The sequence below is a fragment of the Pestalotiopsis fici genome (genome assembly GCF_000516985.1).
Source record: "Pestalotiopsis fici W106-1 unplaced genomic scaffold PFICI_Scf_11, whole genome shotgun sequence".
Taxonomy (NCBI): domain Eukaryota; kingdom Fungi; phylum Ascomycota; class Sordariomycetes; order Amphisphaeriales; family Sporocadaceae; genus Pestalotiopsis; species Pestalotiopsis fici.
The window spans coordinates 1-23,339 of record NW_006917101.1 but is presented as its reverse complement, the minus strand read 5'-3'; the positions used below and the strand labels follow the sequence as shown (position 1 = coordinate 23,339).

Here is a 23,339-nt window from a genome sequence, read left to right as displayed (position 1 = left end):
GCACTAAAGTAAGGGCCATCGTGCAGATACGCCCACGATGGGCGGTTTTGATTCCGGGGCCAAGGATCCATGAGAACAACAGATCCTTCACCCAGGTTGAGTTTGCGCCCTCGGAAATAGCTCAAACATCAAATCACTTGAAGCCGGCCACCAAGACCAGTAAAAGTCAGTCACTCATAATGAATCCATATCATGTGGTTCAATCGTATCATTTGCAGCTACCTAAGGCATTCTTGTCGCGCATGTTGCATTCGTTGTCGCATCAATAGACAGTCAACAGCGGTAGGTTGCCATGGCACAACAAACCACATTTCCCTTTCTTTAAGAACATGTCAAAAAGTCCCTTGATGGGAACAGAGAGACATGACAATCGCTCTTTACCCTGAACTCTGGAGTGGACACCTGAAAGTGTCCTTCGCAGGTTTTAAAAAAAAAACCAAAAGACCAAACAAACATCCTAGTAGAAAAGTCCCCATCTCACGCTCTGCTGCTGGGGGGGAGGGGCCGATAATAGTAAACGCCGAAAGGATGCAATGCAGAGGTATCCTTAATGGGTGAAGCACGGGAAAACAAGCCGTGTAAACCAAAAGCAAAAGAAAACAAAACCGTGAACCATGAACAATCTGTGGAGTGGAGGATAATCTGAAGAGAGACTCTTCGCGCTCCGGGTATCAAATGTAAAATGCCCTGATGCTGTGTATATTGTAATCGGATCGTGTTGTGATGATGTGCCGAATGTGCCGAATAGGAAAGAATTAACAAGGACCGCAATGATCAATAGAAGAGTAGAAAAGGCGTAAAGTTGCTGTTGTGCTGATGTCTCTCTGAGACTGGAAAGTAGTTGGTCGGCATGCCACCAAGATTTGTGATAAACCGCTATGTTGTAAAAGGAAAAATGGTCGAGTGGCATGATGTACGTTATCTGGTGGCACCAAGATGTCGTTGCGTCCCATGCCTGACGGTATCGCCTTGTCGACTGCTGCAGTGTACGCTCGTGGCGGACGGAGGGATATCAATTAGGCAAAGCGCGCGACCCAGTGCTGCTCTAGCCAGCCAACTTTGTCAAAGGCCGTCCACAGCTTCGATGCCTTGTTGACGTCGATCTTGCAAGCCTGCTGAGCATCCGTCTTGCGGAACTCCTTTTTGATTTTCAGACAGTCGAGGCGAGCCATGAACATTCTGCGCTTGCTGGTCAGGTAAGTTGCAGCATCAAGTCGCAAGTTGGCTGCAAGCAAAAGCTCGTCAGGGTGGAGCAAGTGACGGTTAGGGTCGCTGTTCAGATCGATCGGAGCTCCCTTCCAGTCAACTTTGAGGCTGTTTGCCTTGGCGGGTAGAGAGCTCAAGGGTGGGCAGTAGTCCGGCAGGGCATTAAAGTCCTTGTCCTCGCGGCTGGGTGCCGTCACTCTGCGCGAAGCGGGATCGGGCGTGGCATTGATTCTTGAAATGACCTGCCTCTGAGGTGGAGCAGTAGGGGAGGCTGCTCGGATAGGTCGAGGAGCCGGTGCCGATGCTTGCAGCGGCCGGTTCGTAGCTCTCGATGGTTTGACAACTCGCTGTACATGATTGCGGATAGGCTGGGGCTTTGCCGGGAGAATGGGCTTCTGCTTGTGACGATTGTACTTCCATTGCTCCTTTCTGTCTATGAGAGCTTGTTCACGGCAATGCTTGTACCATGCTCGAGGATCCTTCTTGTACAATTCCATAACCCGAGACTGGAATGTCATGATCACCTGATAATCTTCAAGGCGCGGCGGCGCAACTTGCTTGAACATATCAGTAGGTCTAGATTCAACATGAAGGTCGATAACACGCCGAGTCTCGACTGAATCTTCCCGGCCGAATAGTGGTGGTTGAGTCGGTGAAAGCTCGTGACTGGGATAGAGAATAGGGTCCTTTACGGGCGTGCTACTTCTGGTAGATGCAGCGACAGAATGGTCGACCTTTGTCAAAGGACTGATTGGTGGCGACAAGGGAGGATTGGGTCCATGAGCCTTGCGCACGTTTGAGGTTACCTGCTCTGTTGCCTTGGCTACTGTTGTAGAGTGCGCAAACGACTCCATGGGAGGAAGCTCAGGCGGAGACATGAGGTTGCTAATGTCGAGAGGCTTCGTGGCCTCGGCGCCAGTCTTTGAAGTAGACATTCTGACGGAATCGATATTCGATGTTGTCGAGAAATTATGTGATCCCGAAGGAAAACTCATGGCAGAGTTTTGTCTGGTTGTTGAAGTTGCTGGCAAGACAGTATGGTAGGCCAAGCGGGTTTGTAAGCGTGAGTCTTATATAAGTGGGAACGAGGTGGCGAAACCAGGCAGACGCCAGGGTGCGCGAGAAGGTTCTTGTGAGTCAATCGAGAAAAATTGAAAAGTAGTTGGGATCAATTTCAGGTGCAAAGGCGCAATGCGCAAGCTGTTAAAAAATTGAATGCAGCCGAAATCGTTGGTAGCGTTGGCTGTGCAAAGCGTGGGAGGCAACTTTGGGTCTTTGATGTTGGAAGTTCGGGGAAGATGCAAGAATGCTGAATCCGGAAATAGGCGTTAGAAGTATGAATTCCGTTGGCTGGCTTTCCACCCCCTCTTCCAGATTATGCGATTGTGCAATAGTTGGACCGTCCGGCTCCTTGTGAATCAGAGGAACAATGGAACTGGGAACAGTCTGCCCAAGCGTCCAATTCAAAAAGGATACCTAATAACAATAGCCAGCGATCGTGGAGGTGGGTTGCTGGTTGGTTGCCACTATTTGCGGGGAGGAGGCCCAAGATAGTGTGCGTACAGGGAAGCGGTATAGGATTCCCAAACTTGAATCCAAGACCCAAGGACATGCATGAATAAATATGTAGCGGGAAAATGGCACACACCAGGAGGGTGGCGGGAAAAAGCGTCGACTGCTAAGTGGTCAACTGACCCAAAAGCGCGACGAGGTGGGAAGAAGGGGCTGAGGAGGAATTTGAGAAGAAAGGAAAGGAGGACGACGAAGAAGCTGATCTGGTGGAAGGCCCATTGAGAAATAGACAACAGATATGAGGGAGCTCGCGCGGAGAAGGGCAGCCCCCAAAGCAGCAAGGAGAAAATGGATCAAAATCCAGGCGGACGCGGCCACCTCAACAGCAGCAGCAACGAGTTGGTGGCAGTACCTCGAGGTAGGAGGTAGCTTGTAGGCGGATGATGGCGCCGTGGTGGTGTTGACCAAAGGAGTCACTTTCAATACAGTACCCCCCAACTTACTTTCCCCCCCCCCCATGTACAACCCAAGTCACCAGGCAGGCTACCAAGCAGACGCAGTGTGCGGGCGCAGGGATGTGACACATTGATACCGGCTTATTTTAGGACTGGCCCTGCGTGCGAGGTGAGATTGACATTAAAGTACCCCAGGTACCCTCATGGCTGAGGTACTCATTCCAGGAAGAGGGAAAACCTTGTGTCTAATGCCCCTCCTCGATATTGGGTAGTGGTAGGTAGCCTTTCGGCGAGCCACCTGCCTACACGCAGGCACGCAACCAACGGTGAACTTGAGGTAAGGTACATTGCTTACATGGGACTAGGCCATGAAAGCATTCTTGCGGTCAACTCTCGCACTGGCGTGAGGACGACTTCTGTCGGGGCGGTCGGCGCTATCGTAACAGATAATTTGGAATACAGCCAAAGACGTAGAGATTGACTGTCGCATACTTGTTCTGTACTGCAGACATGTAGACGACAACGACGGCCTGGATAGGTAGTCAGGAGACTCAAGAGGGGTAGGTAGAGCATGACCAATGGCCCCGGGCAGAGACGATGGGGTGTGTGTCTCAAACATGGGGGCGTGTGATGCATCCTCGTGGATCATTTTGGTGGATTTGCACCAGGTCATTGAATGAATGCCCAATAGGCGTCGGATTCGGCACACCCAAACGGATGCCAGGGAGATCCAATCGTCGAGATGAATTGAGGGCTGCCTGTGCGTGCGCGGGTGCTATTGCGCTGATATCGCCGAGCAGCGCGCGCGCCCAAGATAGATTGAATAGATATGTATGCACATTGGGTACCAATGTCGACTTCTCCATTGTTTTGGTGCAACTACACATACTATGTACACTGCCTAGTAGGCAGGCTCCGCGGCATAGGTTGGTAGAAGTATTGTTTGGTTTGGTCTGACTGGGCTTGGCCTTGCTGCCCCTCCTCCTCCTCCTTGGACGAAACAAGCAACTAATGTAGGGAGCGGGAGACTGGCCACGCGTGTGTGCGCGCCTCCACGGGAGCCCGTGAGTGGCAGAACGGTTGTGTTTTAAACAGCATTGCCCAGTGGGCGCACGATGGATTTCTCCAGCAAATTGTCAGGGCAGAGCTCTGTCGTGTTGCCTTCCTTTTGGTTCCTCGTTTCGTGCAACAGGCGCAATTGAGATCATGTCGCCCAATTGACGACAGGCGGATCCGTTGGCAATGCGGTTGTTGCAGCAGTCCCTGCGATCAGAGAACCAAAGTGTATCTGACATGTCATCATCCCGTCGGCTAAGACACCTTTGCCAAGCTCCCAATGAGAAGGTAGGCTTTGGTAGGGCGTAGGTCTTCATAGGGTAGAAGGGACAAGTAAGCGGATTCGTCAATAAGGTAATTGTCAGTAGTTGGCAAAAGACGTGAAACCCGTCGGTGGAAGCCTGCGGAGGTATTGGCGTGGAGGCAACATTGGCAACCTTCCCAAGGCAGATAGGCAGCCCAGCTCACTTGAAGCCTCGACTACAGTTTTTCTTTTTCTCTTTTTGCCCACCTTGATGAGCTTTGTTCATTGACCGAGCTGCCTGCCTCCAAGGTACCTACCTACCTACCTAACCTACATGAATCCACGAGGAGGTATGGTTTGCTGGAGACATCACCATGGCAGCAAAGGGAATGCCCCGGTCCCAGTGGGTCAATTGCCAGGGCCAAACATGATAATGAAGTGTTTCAGATGGCGGCGTCATTGGGCATCATGGCTTTGTCATATGTGAACGTATGTGCTCACTGCTTCCAGTGCACGCGAAACAAAACAGAACCAAACCTGACGAATTGGCCAATAATTGAGGGGCAATTGACGGTGATGGGGCTTGTCGCTGTTGTCCTGTTGTGCTGGACTCGGCTAGGGCATTCACGACCATTGTGCCAATTGTCGTGGGGGCAGTGCAGGCGACGAATGAACGGGCATCCATCCAGGCACTTGCTTGTTGGATTGCGGTTGAGGTCTGTTGTGAGTCATAATCGCAAAGGCGAATGAAGCCTGGAGGAGTAGGAGACTGATTGACTGGAGTTGATGGGTGAATTGAGCCTATCACAATCAGTCACAGAAGGAGCGCGCCCGGCTTGGGGACGGACCGACTAAGCCATGGATAGTAGCTGCCGTTGGAAAACCGGCGATTGATTGGTTGGCGGGGCTCTAGAAATACCAATCTGGGTTTACGCCTCTAGACAAATGATCGATACGGCATTTTTGTAGTCTGGGGCTGCACATATGCAGGAAGTATCTTTCGATGGCTTTAGAAGCACGGTACATGCAGGTACTTGCATTTCGCAGCGTCATTCAAGCTCTGGAACAATAAACGACAGCGACAAGGCGCAATCTTAGTGCTGAGCACCCATCGCCGAAGATAGACATTGCTCACAAATCCAGGCCCCTCCCATCCCCGCTAATAAGCAAGTCCAATCGATCCCGACCAACTACTCTATCGATAGCGAATGCTGACGATATCACTTATCGCCGCTTTCACCTGTGCGGCTTTACGGACTCCCGCGATTCCTCCAACATTGGCCATTTTACTTGTTGCCTTCGGGTTCGGGATTGCGAGTTTCTCTATGTCCTATGTCCTTAGCTGCCTAGGGGAGGACGTCATAGACATGCCCAGGCGGCTTTGATAATTGATTCCAGTTTTAACCGTCTTCTTTGGTCTTTTCTTGGAGAAATACAACCTTCCCCAGGCTCCCACCACCAGGTGCGCCTCATTGAGACACTGAGACCCCAAGCCCGCATTACACAACATCTTGGATTGTCTTGGTCTCCTAGTAGGCGTTCCTGTCCTAGCAGAAAGCGCATTGACGGGGCGTCGGTGTCGACAAGCAAGGCAGGAAGGATAACCATGGGACATTGTACGAGTTAAATGCAGTCCGCTGGAAAGCCACAAAGAAAGTCTAAATTTCAATATCGCCCATGCTATGAAATTGATTTGATATGCCTACGTACGTGGTTTGCGTTGAGGGCGCTTGGACAATCAGCGGTTTGAGGAGTGTCTCTGACGGTCGTATAAAACACAATTGCTGCTTGATTATCCTACGTCCTGACCATCAAGCCACAGAGTAAGAGCTCACATCAATCCCGAGGGCGCCGGCAATTGGACCATGTTTGCCTCTCGTAAAAATCAATATCTGTCCATAAAAGGCATTCGCCAGGCCGATAGGTTACTTAGTTCTGTTGATCTTTGTGCAACACCTAAACTGAAGCTTCTTCGAACTTTGTACGCATGAAGCTCAACTGGCGAGCGAGGCAATAATCCAAGTAGCGACCGTCAGCTAGCCTCAACGCTTGACACTGGGGGCATGATACATTCCAGCCGCCCGCTCACTATATTCTTGGCTGGAGGAGAACCGAGTCTCTGTTTCCCAACCTAGCTGCCCACATCAACGAGACAGAGATAGTAAGTGCATGGACGCATCGCAGTCCGTGGCAAGCAAGCCAGTATCGGGGTAGTCCAGTCATGAACCATACACACACACAACAAACAGATGGGCGGCAGACACTAGTTGCCCCGACCCATCTTGCTAAGGTACTGTCACCCTTCGCGAACCACCTGACCCCTCCTCCGTATAATCGGTCAATTCATGGAGGGCTGGAGGGTTCCCCATCCCCTCCATTAGTATATGGAGGCATGACTATGGCACAAAAGAGGGCGTCGTTTATCGTTATCTTTCCGACACCGCGATATGCGGAAGTTGATCATCTTCCCAGGCTATCCAACTAGTACGCTCACTTGATCACGCTATCCCGTCCGACTTGGGACCACGCGGGAGCGGTTGTTTATCGTGGGCTACCGCTGGATCTGCCCGCCAGGCGGGAGATGGTGTGTAAAATCCACTTTCACATGCGCCCCGCTAGACTCCAGCACCTTTTGCGCCGTTCCCGCGCACGAACGCTCACAAGTGGAAGCGCCCTTTCTGGTCTCATCAGGCCAACCACCCACTGCCCCTCCCAACAAGAAACAAGAGAGCAAGTTTGTTTGCCATGGTTTTTGAAGGGGGTGCGATTGATTGGGATTCCTTGTTTTGCCTTCCAGCAGTATGCCAATTGCTCACTCCACTTGTTTACTTTACCTAGATACTACATTACCTATGTAAGCGGGCTGGGCAGGCATTGAAACGTCCAAGGCTTGTATCCGCTATCCTTATCGGCGGGGCCCTTCATCTGCAACATTGAACACAGGTTTGGGGTCTGGCCGCCTGGGTTCCAAGGTCTGTCTACTACCTACTACATTACCTCCTAAGCTAAAGGTAGACTGGGTCCCGGTCTTTCTGAGAGTCTGGGGTGAAGGATCCCCGCAGCAGTGCCGTCGGGTGCATTTCATATCTCATCCCTGACAACCATGCATAACATCTCTCCATACATTACCTTTCCACGGTATGCTGCTGCTGCTGCTGCTGCCGGTGCTGCTTTCACTACCTGCCGAGTAAGTATTTTCAGAGGGCGAGACCAGAGAACCAATCACTCGAGTACCAGATCCAACATCAGAATATAATGTCGTGTTTCAGTCTGTTCTGTCAAATGACCAGAACTTGGCAAGAACGCGTTCCACGGACGGACTACGTACAGGATTGACGAAATTCATGGCCCAAGGAGCCACGGAAATTTGCGCCCGAAGTGAACGGGAAGCAGAAAAAAAAAAGAGAGTTTTACTCGCCTCTGTTTCTGTCTGCCGAATTGGACGAACACCTACTGCGCCGCAAAGCCCGTCTTACGCAAGACGGTCAAGTCAGCCTGCAACACACACGCACCTCGTCATACTATGGTACTCAGAACAGGTCCTCCTCGCTCGCTTCTGGACGTCGGTAGAGCAAACGGTCCCCGCTCCTGTCCACGGCAGCTAGATTCGTCCGTCGACATCTGGCCCCCGCAGACAATTGCTCTCAATTGCTCAAGATCATATCAGGTTCTGGACAAACGACCTGCTCTACTTTAGCTTGATTATGTGATGAGCAAAAAGGCGGCGCTGACGTGCATGAAGACACGAGTGTTCCTTACCCATGCTCAACCGATGATATGACCGGCTCGGAACCATTACCATACGACCTCGTCGTTGCTTTACATGGCTCCCCAATCAAGCAATGCTTCGCCCATACGAGGCGTGAGCCTCACTGCAGCTCCATTGTCGCATCGCTTTCGGCTCTTGGCCCTGTGGAACATTCGACTTGACGAGATCGGCTCTCCCCAGTTTGACGTCTGTCTTGGCAGCCTGCTTGGCTGGGCCCTCTGCATCCTTCCCCAAAGCCAAAGCCCAAGCTCGGCCATGCCGCCAGATGCCGCCAGGTTGATTGTACACTCGCTGGGGATCACAGACTTACCAAGGGGAGGGGCACTTTGGGATTGGAGCAACCGTTCATGGCCCATCACCTGTAACATGAGGGTATTGGAGTGCGTAGTCATCGTAAATGTGGGCTAGCGAATGAGACGTCTTGTCAGATCCATACGTTCGGTACCCTTCCCGCCGGCCCTTGCTCTTTTGCAACCCCGAGGCTCGCGTGAGCCTCACGGACATGGACCTTCGCGTCATTCGCTGACTACTTTGGCACCCCAGACCAAAAACGGTGCTTTGCTTGTATCCCTCCCCAGTGACCTTAGTTTTTCTTACAAAAGGGCGAGGTGCTGCCTTGTTGAGGACGTTGTTGCGCGCATCGTTTAAGCTTTTCCTAATCTTATTTCTATCACATCTCACCCTGACCAGGTTGTTGATCCTAACCAACTGACCTTTTCATCCCATGTGGGGTCCTGGCCGTGAGTTATTAGTCAATTCAGACTAGGTGGTATTGAACTACTATTATTATTGCTCTACTGCCTGCATACAAACACCAGGCCGAGTCCTTGAGACAAACGGGCCGCCGCCTACAAATCCCGAGGTTCGGCTCCAAAACCAGCGTTCGTCCGTCCATTCGTCAGCAGCAGGGTTCTCGCCTCTGCCTTTTGAGCATAACTCGAGAGAGATAGCAGCCAGCCCCTTTATCTATTATTCCTTGCGAATCCACCATTCCCGCGCTCATACAATTTCGAAGAGGGGACGAAACAAAAATGGCTACCTACATGTGGGAAACGCAAATCTACCCCAGCGAAATGTTCGTCGAGTCTTGCGGGGCAATCTTATTCGACCTCTCGGGACGATCGAGAAAGGTCTGCCTACTCCACCTGGTGAAAAAGGACCACTGGGTGCTTCCAAAAGGCCGGCGCAATTGCAACGAGACGCGACAGGATGCGGCCGTACGAGAGGTGCGAGAGGAGAGTGGTTACGCATGTCGACTTCGGCCAGTCACTATGCCAACGCGCGCGCCCTCGGATCTGGAGGCAGCTGATGTGCAGGACTTGGCTAGGACGTATCATGGACTTACAGAACCCTTCTTTTTGGAGGTCAGGGATCTGGGCAAGGAGAGCGGCGTCAAGCTGGTATGGTGGTTCATCGCCGAGGTCGACAAGAGCATACCGCCAGCCAAGTCCGAGATACACTTTATTCCCGAATTCATTGACTACGAGGAGGCTATGCATGTTCTCACTTTCCAGAAAGACCGAGATATGCTGAGCAGGGCAATCAACTTGGTCGAAGCCGCAGGATGGAGTGGTTTCCAGCAATGGGCTTGACAGCAGAGTCATGAGAGGATGACACTATAGAAGGGGAGGGGAAAGGGGCCTTCACCAGGCTCATAGGTCTAGAAATGGAGCATCGCATACGTGCGAGGGAGGTTCTTTGGTTCTTTTTGGAAGGGCAAAACTCAAGGCGCCAGTCACATTCACGACACATCACATACTTTTGTCGAATTATTATTTTTCGCGGGCGATACCTACAACTTTTTAGGATTCTTTAAGTCATTTAATTCACTAGAGTTTTTCACGCAGAGTCTTCACTACGTAACGCTTGAAGCCTCTGAAACCTCCTCACTACTTGATTGCTGACATGCACTCCGCACCAGGACGAGAGCAAGCCGGCGCGCCCACCTTTTGACGCCTGTTCTCATCCAATCCTGCCTCTACCTTTAGCCAAAGTCATGCCACGGGGTGATTGGGATTTCGGGTCTAGCCGGATCGATCTTGGACAAGGGCCCTCGAATCCCTGCTGCGTCAAGTTGCGATCTCGTGACATTTTGCATCCAGTCATCCCTTCTCGACTACTAGTAGCTTCTCAATAAGCCGTTGTCCAAGTTCAATATCATGGGCTGTGACGGCCTCGACTTGAATTGTCATGGAGGTGGCATTTCTTTGTGTGTAAAACAGACTCGTTCCGCTTTGACTGGACTTTCCCCAGGCTTGGGAACAAGAAGGCGGGTTGGCCCCTCCGACGCTGATCGCAAGTCATTGTGGCATTTGTCGGGATCATCGGGCATGGCACCGACCTATACTTTGTCGTCGCACGAAACAAGAAAAGCACGTTGACACCTGACAAACCATTGCTTCGGTAGACGTCAGACGTACCATTGGCATGTCGTCAAAGCACCAAAAAGCAGCCGCTTGCCCCACCGGATGATAACGAGAAAAAGCAAAAAAGGGGGATATTTCAGTCTTCCCCCCCTGTCAACTTTTTTCTCTTGCCAACAGCAAGCAATATTTTGTTGCACAGCGTTTATACTCGATACGCAGTCTAAAACGAACTGCTAGTAAAAGGCAGGCTACAGGAAACAAACCCTTTTGACCCCTCCATCACGCATTGATCCATCTACCTTGTCGACTCACGCAACCAGCAGAGTTGACGGCCTATCCAATCCCCACACCGAAAAGTACGGTGAAACCTTAATATATGACAGAAAACGGAAATCAAGCCTTTGCTTTCTTATTCTCTTGGGCCACTCTTGAGAGGGAAGCAGGTGATCATGCATGGACTATCGTAATCATTGCTGAGAATAGATTGCAGCTGCGAGACGATGGAATGTCGTCCAAAGTCGGTGCAACTGGTAGCGCATGTTGTCGCACAATACGATGCAATCAAACTATGTATACTCTCTCCCCTCCCACCTCGGTGACCCAAGTGGGACACCGTTTTACGACTCGGCGTTGCGCAATGCCTCGATTGGGAAACACATCACCGGACTAAACAAGAAAGTGGACCACCGTCGATACCCACAATAATGGGAGTATAGCCTGCTGCTGTCTCATAGACTGAGACACGGCGCTTAAACTGCCTGCGAACCACACGGCAATCACTTAATGAACCATGTCGTTCGACTCGAGTTGGGAAGGGGAAAAAAAAAATTCATATCCGGCAACGATCCGGGCAAGAATTCATGCTGCAGCGCAGTTGATGCCCAATTGATTATTTTGGAAATATTTCATGACGTGGAGGTATAGCTCAGCTACACACCTTCACTACCACTCCGGACGCGACCTGAACATCCCCGAGGCTCTGATACAGTCTACCGACTCCTGGCCGGAGATTGAGGTGTACGCATTCACGAGCTACGGCCGGAGAAAAGAAATGGAATACGAATAATGTAGCAATTTTCCCAACCTGCATGCACCGTTTACGAGTCATGTTTGTGGGACAAGACTGAATTCGAAGCCACTCGGAGCGGTCCCGCAGCACCACCCGGAGACGGTCACGATAATGCAAAGCTGAGCACATGATCAAAAAGTAAAGAAACTCGTCAAGAAAAACAATTGCCTTGGTCGAAAGCAATGACCATGACGATGAAGATGACCATGACAATCAAAGAAAAAAAATTAGCCTTTCCCCCATCTCCTTCCTCCCACGCTTCTTTGTTTGTGACGCCGGATGCTTCAGACTCCATCAACAGAAGCAAGCGTTATCAAACCTTCCAGAAATGTGTTGACACTCATTTGATCCTCATCGAACCATGGGCCACGAGCCACCAAGGAAGGAAAAAAAAAAAAAAAAAAAAAAGAGCCGCAACAGCTCAGCTCACCAACGTTCCACGGGAGGAGGGCCAAGCATGGCCAAGGATTCTCAGTGGAGCTAAACATGGATGCACAGGGCTGACCAAGCAAAGTACGTACGGTTCGCAGCAAAAACACAGCTGCAGATGTTCCATACTTGCGCATGACATATTCGACAACATGGATGTCTATCTAATGAACTTCAGCCGTTACATTCTGCCACGAGTCACGATCCCTGTAAAGAAGAGCAAAAGTGTTTATCAGCGACTTTCCTCCTCCTTCTTTCTTGTTTCCTTTGGCTCCTTGAAAATGGAATTCTTTTTTTGCCAAGTTGCGACGACCTACAAGGGTATTTGCATACATACGTGGCATACAAAATATCAGTACCTGACGCTCGCAAAAAGCAATCTACCATTTAAAAATTGTCCTTTCCTTCTTTTTTTTTTCTTTTTCTTCTTCTCACAAGGCCCGCACTCGACCGCATCATCCAGCATCGCCCATGGCAATTTTTCTTTCTTTAGCAAATACGATAAAAGAAAAGATGCCATTTCCAAGGGAGAAAAGAAAAGACGTTTCGGGGCAGCCAACACAACCTGGGTAGATATGAGAAAGAAACCAAAAAGGATTGATAATTTGCCACCAGTGAGCTATTACACAGTACTTCTTTGCATCCAATCTTGAGCGTCCGACATCGCCACGCCAGCCAAATGGGACAAAAATCCGGAGGAGGGAGGGGGGAAAAAAAAAAGTAACAGCACCCAAGCGCTGCGTAAATACTTTTTCAATCCTACTACCTTGTAGATCCTTGACTGAAACAGAGCCCTGGTGCGAACAGAAAATTACCGAAATCAGGACCCGGATACGATCAGATAACGGCCAGCTCTTTTCTTTCTTTCTTTTTTATTTTTTCCCCCTTTCGTTTTGATAACTCAGTTCGACCGACAAAGTCCAAGAACCGAATCTTTTCCCAAGTACACGCAATGGACGTGCTGGAATATTGCAACGATAACGGCATACTTGCAACATAACCAATATACTTGGAGACTGTGAGACAAGGAACATCATGACTCGGTCAAAGCAACGTCATTTATCTTATTGGTATCTTCTGTGTTGGGATGCATTGAGAGGATCCTCTGATCTGCCGCGGTCATATAATGAAATCATGTAAACAACAAACAAAGGCGCTAGCACTTCAACACCAAGTGACAGTCGTACATCTGAGGCTCTGCCATGGTGTGATAGTACATGATAAACCTTTAGACATGCTAACTCGCCCCCTTGAGTGACGACTTGGAACCATTGATTACACAAAGCTGACTGTAATTCTCAGCAAGCTGTCGAGTGCAGCAGATTACACCCTATTTCCCGTCATTCATGGAATTTCGTCAGTCGTGTCAAATTTGTAGTCTCTTAAACCATTCAGTCAGTAGCGGTCGCACTGATCTGTGTAAAGAACCAAGTGACCAAATCCAGGAAGAAGGGGTATATTCAAGGGTCTCGTTGTTTTCCGACTGTCGTTGTAACGGTGTGTGTCGGTGAAAGATAGGCGCAGCTTGTACTGATCTTCAGTGCCATAACATGTGGCGCCGTCGCTAATGAGGTTGTGATGGACTTGGGTTTGTTTATACGCAAGGCTGCGTGAAGCCCAGTAATGGTCCGGGCCTTCTCTAATGCTCAGAAGGTGGAAACTATTCTGGTCTTGTGTCTTGTGTAGTTGTTGGTACTAGCCACTTGTGCTAAAGTAGTAGTTCTCCCAAAGATATTCATAATCTTCGATGATGCTTCCTACGAAGCTGGGCATACGCTTGGTCACACCAGAGATAAATCCCTTGGTGACGTTTTCATATGCAGGACCTCTCATCACCCACCATCCCATGGCCCACGCTCGCTTGCCCCATTCCTCGCGCTCCAGTGCTGTCGCCCTGAAACTCCTGTCTCGGACTTGCCGAGCAGCGTACTCGATGCTCAGGCCAATGAGCCATGGGGTCCACGACTTCTTGTCCTTACTTCTAGACAGTGCCACAGCATATATGAGGGGAGCTAGTATGTGTAGCACTTCGGCAGCCTGCGCAGATCCCTGCAGCGAGTTGAGGAGCCGAGCAGCGGGTTTAATATCATCTGCAGTAAGCACTTTGCTGAGAAGATAGGAGCTGATGTCGTTGGGGCTCGGCAGACTCGGCAGATTACTGCCAGTCCGCGGCATGGACCATTCCTTTTCGTGGGCTGACTTTGCGGTTCCATTGAGATTCATTGGGCTCTCTTCGACTTCCTCGCCCATCAGCTCCTTCAGCGCGTCCTCGTTGCTCTGCGCATCTTCTTGTTCCGGTAGCGGTTCTCGTTCGGGAAGGACTGGCGTCACGATGGGTCGCGAATTTGTGACTCTCAGAAGGAGTAGCTTGCAAACAGCCTTGATGACTTCTAACAGGATAACGACTCGCCAGCGAACTTTATTTCCCCGTCGCTTTGCCGCCATCTCCCATAATAACTCCGTGTACTGTACAGTTTGAAGAAGCAGCGCTATCCTGCGGTAGATGCGACTCTTGGCAGTCCAGAACCGGGTGTATCGCGCATGTGGACTCGGTATACGCGACGCCAGGCCGGGGATCTTGGAGACGGCGCGAAGCAGCACGTCATCGTGATATAGCGAGAGCAGCTGCACGCCAGAGTGGATCGACTCTGAAGCGATTTCGGCATCGCGGAAGCGACCGGGAATTATGTACGTGAGGGAGCGCAACGCGCTTTCAATCTGTGAGACGGAATGCGCATTCTTGGTGATGAAATCGCTATACATGTGCAGCCATGTCGGCGGTAACGAGAGGACTTGTTGAATGGGATTCTGGCGCGGCGATGGCGACGACGGCGACGATGATGATGATGGTGACGACGATTGGGCGGCGCCGGGGCGGGAAGCGCTCTTGAGGGGGTCCGCAGGAGCTGCCATGATGAGCTCACTGCCTAAGCATTGCTCCTCTACCTCTTTTCAGTGATGGGAATGTCGCAGCATACGAGTGGGAGCTGAGATTCTTCGCGAGCTTGGGATGTATAGGGGTTGGGACAGTTAGGTGTTTGGCACGAATCAGGTCCTTGGCTAATGTAGGGAACAACATAGGTAAAGTTGATGCGCAGCTCGGCATCATCACGTTCGACTCGATTGCCTCGGCTGGATGCATGAGCTGAAGCTCGGACCACATGCTGGCCATGGACCACTATCACTGCTTATTAGCAGCGCTCGGTAGATGGCCAAATGGCGTTATACACTGTAAATGCCAGTCAAAGTACTTAAGAGCACTAAAAGCCATAAGCAGGCCCCGATCAATCAATTATCATGTACGAATCAATGTAGTACCATGGCTTCTTGTGCATGAGAAATGCGCCATGGTAGATATCTCCAAATTAGCATGCGCCGAATGATTTGAGTCTCACAGGAAGATGCCCTTCTTACTCGTAGCCTGCCAACAGACTGTTACCAGCACGGAGAAGCTAGTAGGTACCCATCTGGGTGCAGAAGAAGCATTGCTTGAGATGCTATATATGCACACATTATTCATTATCTGGCTACAAGATTACAATGAACCTTTTTATATATATGTAATTCTATTTCATTTTATGTTATTTCAACGACAAAAATAATTCGAAATTATATATCAAGTTTAGTTTGAGCCTAGAAGACTTGATAGAGGCTGGTGGCACCCTAGCAATCTTTTTGTTTCACTGATCTCACTCTATGTAGTTGGCCGTAAAAGAAGCAGTTTTTGCTGGAATATTCTCGTTTGAATGAGACTGTGAGGTGTGGGATTCTAATTTCACTCTAGATAATGTGATAGCGTTAATCTTTCTTTCCTTCTCTGATTCATTTGCACTCTACTTTACTCGTCCCATTGTGTACACAATGGTCCTCGAGCTTGTGAATCAAAATCAGAAACTCCTCTTCTGAAATCAGTGCCAACTTCAGATATATAGCATATTCAATGACCAAGAAACACTGACTTTTCATGATAAAGATAAATTCCTTCAATATGACACGTCTGTCATCAGTATAATGGTGTTCATAGGTTGGACGTCATCGTCTTATGGTCCAGCAGCCTTGACAGCAAAGCTTGCTCCGGGAACGAAACTATTTTGGATTTCATAGGACCATATTTGACGTTCCTCGCCTCTTTTAACTACATACTCATCCACAATGCAGATCATTTGCCTTAGGACTCTGCTAAGATCGGCCCACCAGCCAATTTGTTCTGCATGTCAGATTTAGAAAGACGACCATTTTGGCAGGTCTCGGGTCATGCAAGCAATCGTGCGTGACAAGGCCGATATCCTCTAGCAATCGAACAGAGATCTGCAGGCCAGACCTTCTGATTTCCCGGATTTTGTGGACCTGGACATCTCTGGAAACTGATAGGCTCATGTCACAGAGATTCCGGGTCTGCCGAAAGGCACAAACCGCATGGGGTAAAGTGCAGATGAAGAAAGATTGCCGCCACAGTAACACATCTCACACGTGCTCACTGATAGGCCGCTGGTATCTATGATCAGATCTCCCCTGAGGATCGTCCTATATCAGCCTGGAGGTGGGTAATATCAAAAATGACTTCTGGGGCTCAGCGCACGGGATACGGCACCATGAGACGTCGTCTACCCAGGTCATCATCCTTTGAGCCGACCCCAATCAGAGAAAGAACTGTGGACAAGAACCGACTGTTCTTCTAGAAGGGCCGATACCATCTCCTTTGAGAAAAGACCCGAACCTATAGAGAATGGATTGATTGTGTCTAGATCCTGTCCATTTGACTCTGTCATGATAATCAAAGATCAAAGGTCAACATGTGGCAAAGTTCACCCACTCACTTTTCCAACGAGTCACCTCGACAAAGTTACTAACGAAGCAATGACTCAATGAGAACTTGGATTTTTATGAGAATTTCGTCAAGTTCCAAAACGTTTAAACTTCCAACCGCTCAATACCCATGGAACACTTATTCAAAGAGGAAGCCGCCAGTCGCGTCGCGATATCGGTTTTAAAAGTAAATAACCACGGCAACCTGTACACGTTCATTAGTTGCCGGCTCTCTTGGCATGCCGTCATTCTATCATCCTTTGGCACTGGTATTTATCTTCAGTGACAACTAGTTGTGGATCCTGAGAGCGAAGAAAGAAGCAGAATGTAACTTCTCCACGCGAGGCTAAATTGATCGGTTAAAACCCCGTACAACCAGTATAAGACTCCCTGAGTGGCTACGTGCCAATCACATTGTCTGTGGCCAAGAACACGAAAACCTCGTGATTGGCTGGGAAAGTTTCAACTCCCGACCCCTGTAGTTGGTTCATATTATATCCATATGACAGGACCTACAAGTGTCCTTCGCGGCTTCGGCAGTTCTACTTACCAATGGGGGCGGCAACTCACAAGAGGCACGGCTACGACGAAACCTCGTGTTCGTTCTACATATCTAGTCTCCAAACGGCTACGCTTCGAGCATCTCCTTGAGCCAGCAACCCAATTCCACATCGATCGTCACACCCGAACGTGTTTAATCTCATCTTGAAGTCATCATCCTTGATCAACAACCATCATGTATTGGACATCTCTGGCAGCTGCCGCACTGCTTGGGCAGAATGTCGCTGCACAGAACATGCTTCGATTCGCCTGTTCTCAGCTGGTTGTCGAGCGTACCGACCCTCTCGTCAACCCTGGCATGACTTACACACCGCATTTGCACCAGATCGTTGGCGGGAATTCCTTCAACGTCACCATGGACCCTGCTACGCACGACTTGGCCTCCCAGTCGACGTGCACATCATGTACCTTCAAGGAAGACCTGTCCAACTACTGGACCGCTGTCATGTTCTTTCACCACAAGAATGGCAGCTACATCCGCGTGCCACAGGTCGGCAATGGCGGTCCTCAGGGACACCTTGTTCAGGACGGCGGTTTGGATGTCTACTATATCCCTAGTGGAAAGACCACAGCATTCAAGAAGGTATGTACACATAACTGTCCAACAAGAAGTCGGCTCGCGCTCATCAGTGCCAGGGGTTCCGTATGCTCGCTGGATCGGCGACCAACACGGACTCGAGCAAAGTCAGCAAAGGCAACATTTGCCACCGCTGCTGGACCTCGCCAAACGACAACACTTTTGTCGGTGGAGCACCCTGCTCGGGCAGCGACACAGTTGACATCCCTGCCGACGCCAGCTGCAAGATGATCAGACAAACCATCATCTTCCCAACGTAAGTAATATGAAAGAAAAACCCTCCATCGTCTGACGGGGTACTCCAAGATTACTAACTCGATTCGACCACCAGCTGCTGGGACGGCAAGAACCTTGACAGCCCCGACCACCAGAGCCACGTCAACTACGGCGGCGCGACTGGTGCGGCCGGCGGTGCCTCAAGTTGTCCCTCGACTCACCCCGTCAAGCTCCCGCAAATCATGTACGAGCTCATGTGGAACGTTAGCGCCTTCTCTGACAAGAGTCAATGGCCTACGGATGGCAGCAAGCCATTCGTCTACAGCATGAACCTTGGGTAAGAATCTACTGGCCTTTTCCGTTACGAAAACACTTCAATATTTTTCATGTCTTTGATGACTGACAAATCTCTCATGATAGCGGATCCGCCGCCCACGGAGACTACGTGTTCGGCTGGCAGGGTGACACGCTCCAAAAGGCCATGGACAATGGCTGCAACCTCAACACGGACTGCTCCAAGGCTGGCATCCACGCTCAGACATCCGCCCAGTACAGCGCGTGCAAGGTCCAGCAGCAAGCACCAGAGGCCGTCGATGGCTGTAAGTGCTCCATTTTCCCACTACATGTACATCTTGGTCTTCTGGAATCGCAGACTAATGACTTTAATGCAACAGGGCTCAAGGCTATGCCCATGGGCGAGATGTCCGTGCTGGCCTAGAAAGCTTGCTTACCATAATGATCTACTACAACTTGCCAAATAAGAGATAATCATGCATGGTATATTCGTCAATGCCACGCAGCCAAGATGTAGATATCAGCATATTTTAATAACTTCTGAAACTAGAGCTTTGGATTGTGGAGGTTGCACAGAGAAATGGCGGGAGACTGAATATAGTTGATTTTTGAGGACATTCTTCCAGCATGGTTGTGACTTTTTTTCTCTACGGTTTCGTCGACATACTTACTGCGATTGTGACCTACGATCTACCATCATATAGGTTTTCGTTTGTCTGTAGCGAGCGCTTTCTAGAGAACCCGAAGCCCATCATATCGAAAATCATGGTAGATGCATCACATTCAAATATCATCAGATGAAGAAAAGTTGCGATGAACCAAAAACTTAAAATCTATGCGAAGCAACTCGAGCACACTATGACCAATACGCAAATAACCCCATCAAACGCTGTAGGATCCACAAATTTCCCCGTGAACCAGCAAATTAACTGTTCTTTGTGACAAGAGCAGCAAAGTTGGCATTCGCCGCCGAGGAGAAGTCGTGGTTCCAGTAGTTGGTCACATCGTGCACAGGAAAGCTGGAGGAACCCGACGACGGAGTGGTGGGCTTGCTCTTGGAGTAGGCGAAAGCGAGGCGGTTGGACCCCGTGGGCGTCAGCGTCTTGTTGCCGCTGGATCCGGCAAACGTGGTGCACCCGGTGCACTTGAATGTGACCTGCCAGTGTGTCGAATTGGTGTGCGTGCCCGTCTTCAACACCTGGAGCGTCGCGCCGCTGTAGACGCTTGGCGCCGTGTGGCCACTTTGAATTGGGGTCGATTGTCAGCAAGAAACTGGGTTTGTGGGAGGTTTTTGCTGCCGTCTTTGAAGGATATTACTCACGTAGCCCACCGCGCTGTAGCCACGGCGCTGTTGCCGTTGGCCCACCCGACCGTGAGAGGGTTGGTGACCATGGTGCCGCCCCAGGCAATGCCAGTCCAGCCTACTGCAATGGGTGCGGCTATCTGAAGCACAGCATCGTAGGGCGCCGAGGCAGTTGCCGTGCTTGGAATGGCGATTCGAAAGGTGACCGTCTTTCCAATCTCGAAGGCGGCGGCATATTGGGAGAAGGTGAAACCAGTTTCTGGGTCAACCCAAACCGCTGAATCGGCTGCAAGTCCACTAGAGGCTACGAAGATGTTTCAGTCTCAGTCGTAAAGAATAGGTTGCAATGAATCATGTACTTAAAAGTGCAAAAGCGCCCAGAAGAGCGGTGCCTAGATTGAAATGCATTTTGATCCGTTTGATGTGACAAGAAGACTCAATGACGATGCATCGATAACGTGATATAATCGAACTCAATTATTGCGGTCCTTTCAATGGGATATTCAAGGTCCAGACCACTAGTTATAGCTCATGGCTGTCTTGGATCGAACATCTAGACCCAAAGGACGAGGCTCGTAATGGAACTCGGAAGCCAATGACGCAAAGAGCAGGTTCTTGACAAGCCTCCGCCGCACAAATGGGAAAAGGCAATACCACGGAAGGTACATATCAAGCCAGTAACAAGGAAGCCTATCATGTCTCCTTCGATTTAGCCGTCAGTCGGCTGGAACGTGTGGCAGGGATTTGGGTATATCACACGACTATAGTGTGGCTAATAATAGGCACGATGTGGGAACCTTATTTGTAATTCAAGGGCTGGCTACGCTCAATAGCCAATGTGTTGGTTCTAGTTTTGGCGTCATTGTGTTCTTGAGTGGTACCCAAGAAAAGCAGACTGCCATTATAATATCTGCTGTGATGTTGTCACACTCCAGATTGAGCTCCTCCTCCACGTGGATATTGCCGATGAGCCGTTTACCTGGTTCGATGAAGGTACAGTGATATTGATTCGTGTAGGAACTTCTTTCGTCGTACCGGCCCGTTTCCTGAGTCTCCTTTTTCAGGAGGGTCGATAGATTGAAGTATCTGCAATCAAGACTCGGTTTTCATGTAAAAAAATATACAAGAAAGATCATAATCGACTGCTGCATGGGGGGAAAAAACCTTGAATGGTGGAAATTCAAGGCACTTACAAACCTAGAAAATCAAGGCTAATGATAATTGACTTGAAATCATCTTTTCCCCTTTAATCTTGGAAGGGATCAATAAAAGTTTCTTGGTCCCATTCGACCACTTTTTACTAAGCATATATGAGGCAACTAGCATATGGATACTGCAATTATACTCTATAATAATCCAGGTGTACGGCCATATTTCTTGGCGTGGCGTAGCTAACTAATTATACGGCTGTATTTAAATAAAATCGGGCCCGATCGTTTTGCTTTTTTTAATTTTAAACGTTTCCTATATTATTAAAATAGCTTTAAATTTAAATATATCGAATATAGCGATAAAGCCCGTTTTTAATTATAAATCGATGCTAAATTTATGGCTTTTAGGGCTAATTTAAAGCTTTTGCGGTTTTATAAACGCGGATTTTTTTAACCTGCTTTTACGCTATAATTAAATTTAAAGCGTGCGATCGCATTTATTATTATTTTGCGTTATTAATATTTAGCAAATTTCGGTTTATATTTGCTAATAATTAAATTTTTACGGTCGCTTTCGGTCGCTTCCGATAGCTTTCGACGCTATATTACGAATTTATATTAAATTATATATTTTATATTTATTTTAAAAAATATTTATTTTTATTTTTATAAAAATAGCTATTTAAAAATTTTAAATTTTATATTTTTTTTTTATTTTTTTTTTATAAAGCGCTTTTTATACATTTTTTATATTTTTTTATAATATATATTTTTTATTTACTATTTTCTTTTTTGCAATAGCGAACTTTATTTTTTTTGCTTATAAACCCCTTCCGAAATACGCTTTTTATTTATTTCCTTAAATTAATAATAACGTTTAACTTATAATTATAAGGTTTAAATTATATATTTAATTTTTAAAGCATATAAAAAAAAAGGCTATTTACGCCTATTACTATTTTTTTATATAAAATAAGGTAAAAAATTTTAAATTGCTATTTAATATTATTTTTTATATTTTATTATATTATAAAAAAGTCGTATAAAGGCTATATTTAAAAAAAACTAATTTTTTTTATTTAAGTATAAATTTAATTTATAAGCGTTATAAAATTAAAAAAAATGCCCGGAATTTTTTAATTTTTGCTTTTAAGCGAATTTTATAATATTTTATATATTATATAAATCCGATTAATTTTTATTAGCCGGATATTAAATCAAAAAATAACTAAAAACGCTTTCCGCTATATATTATATAAAAGCTATATTTATAAATATAAAATTTTAAAAAATATTACCGGATAATAAATATATATAAAATTATATAAATATATTTTAGTAGCTATTATTACCTAAAATATTTTTCCGTTTTTAATAAACCTTTTTTAAGCGATATAGCAGCTTTTCGGGCGGTATTTTTATAAGCTGGCTTTACCGGACTTATTATTAACTTAATAAAAAATAAACTTATATTTAAATAATTTATATATTTAATATTTAATATTATTTTAATTAAAAGCGAAAAATTAATAATCGAAGCTAAATATTATAAATAATTTTAATTTAATATCGATAAATATATTTAAATATAAAATATAATTATAAATTTTAAAAATAATAACGCTAATTAAATTAAAATTAATAATATTAAATTCGATCTTTCGGCGGTTTTCGAGCTTAAAAAGCTATTTTTATAATAAAAGCAAAAAAAAAAGCTTAGTATCCTTTAGGTTAAAGCGATATTAAATTAAAGCGCTAGCGTAATAAATAAAAAAATATTAAGGCTAAAATAAATAAAATAAAAAAATATAATTTTAGCGTAAAATAACAGGTTTTAAATAAGGCTAAGCGTTATATTAAATAATAATCCGCTAATAAAAACGCTTTTACGGCTTTTTCCGCGCTAATAAAAATAATTATACCGTTACGGAAATATACTAAATCTGCTAAAAATAAATTAATATTAACGCTTAAAGCTATACCGTTTAGCTTTTATAAAACCCGGAGGCGCGCGGTAGCGGCGGCGATAAAAAATAATAATAGCGATAATACGGATATTTTCGTATTTATTAAAAGCCTTAAATATTCGAAAAAGCTAGCTTAATAATTTATTTTATATAATTAAAAAGTATTATTTAATTTAATTTTATAAATTTATTTTAATAATTAAATTCCCGTTATTTCCGCGTACCTTCGGGCTTTTTTGCTATTTATAATAACGTATTATATAATTAATTTTAAACGTTTTGCATATATAATTATATTTAAATCCGCTAATAATATTATTATTATTTATATAGGTTTTTCCGTATTATATTTAGCTTT

The 23,339-nt window shown here is 47.2% G+C and overlaps 5 protein-coding genes across 5 annotated transcripts; 2 read left to right on the top strand and 3 right to left on the bottom strand.

Annotated features, from left to right (window-relative positions):
- Positions 1-1,016: 1,016 nt before the first annotated feature.
- On the bottom strand, positions 1,017-2,141 carry PFICI_13021 (uncharacterized protein; the record flags this gene model as incomplete). Its single annotated transcript, XM_007841602.1, has 1 exon — positions 1,017-2,141. One exon carries the CDS (start codon positions 2,139-2,141, stop codon positions 1,017-1,019), a length of 1,125 nt encoding a protein of 374 aa, XP_007839793.1.
- A 7,132-nt stretch (positions 2,142-9,273) lies between these two features.
- On the top strand, positions 9,274-9,834 carry PFICI_13020 (uncharacterized protein; the record flags this gene model as incomplete). Its single annotated transcript, XM_007841601.1, has 1 exon — positions 9,274-9,834. The coding sequence occupies one exon, from the start codon at positions 9,274-9,276 to the stop codon at positions 9,832-9,834; it is 561 nt and encodes a 186-aa protein (XP_007839792.1).
- A 3,967-nt stretch (positions 9,835-13,801) lies between these two features.
- On the bottom strand, positions 13,802-15,019 carry PFICI_13019 (uncharacterized protein; the record flags this gene model as incomplete). Its single annotated transcript, XM_007841600.1, has 1 exon — positions 13,802-15,019. The coding sequence occupies one exon, from the start codon at positions 15,017-15,019 to the stop codon at positions 13,802-13,804; it is 1,218 nt and encodes a 405-aa protein (XP_007839791.1).
- A 2,629-nt stretch (positions 15,020-17,648) lies between these two features.
- On the top strand, positions 17,649-18,984 carry PFICI_13018 (uncharacterized protein; the record flags this gene model as incomplete). Its single annotated transcript, XM_007841599.1, has 5 exons — positions 17,649-18,056; positions 18,110-18,306; positions 18,382-18,603; positions 18,687-18,865; positions 18,941-18,984. 5 exons carry the CDS (start codon positions 17,649-17,651, stop codon positions 18,982-18,984), a joined length of 1,050 nt encoding a protein of 349 aa, XP_007839790.1.
- A 501-nt stretch (positions 18,985-19,485) lies between these two features.
- On the bottom strand, positions 19,486-20,271 carry PFICI_13017 (uncharacterized protein; the record flags this gene model as incomplete). The annotated part of the gene is made up of 3 exons (XM_007841598.1): positions 19,486-19,801; positions 19,882-20,167; positions 20,223-20,271. The coding sequence occupies 3 exons, from the start codon at positions 20,269-20,271 to the stop codon at positions 19,486-19,488; spliced, it is 651 nt and encodes a 216-aa protein (XP_007839789.1).
- Between the last annotated feature and the right edge of the window lie 3,068 nt (positions 20,272-23,339).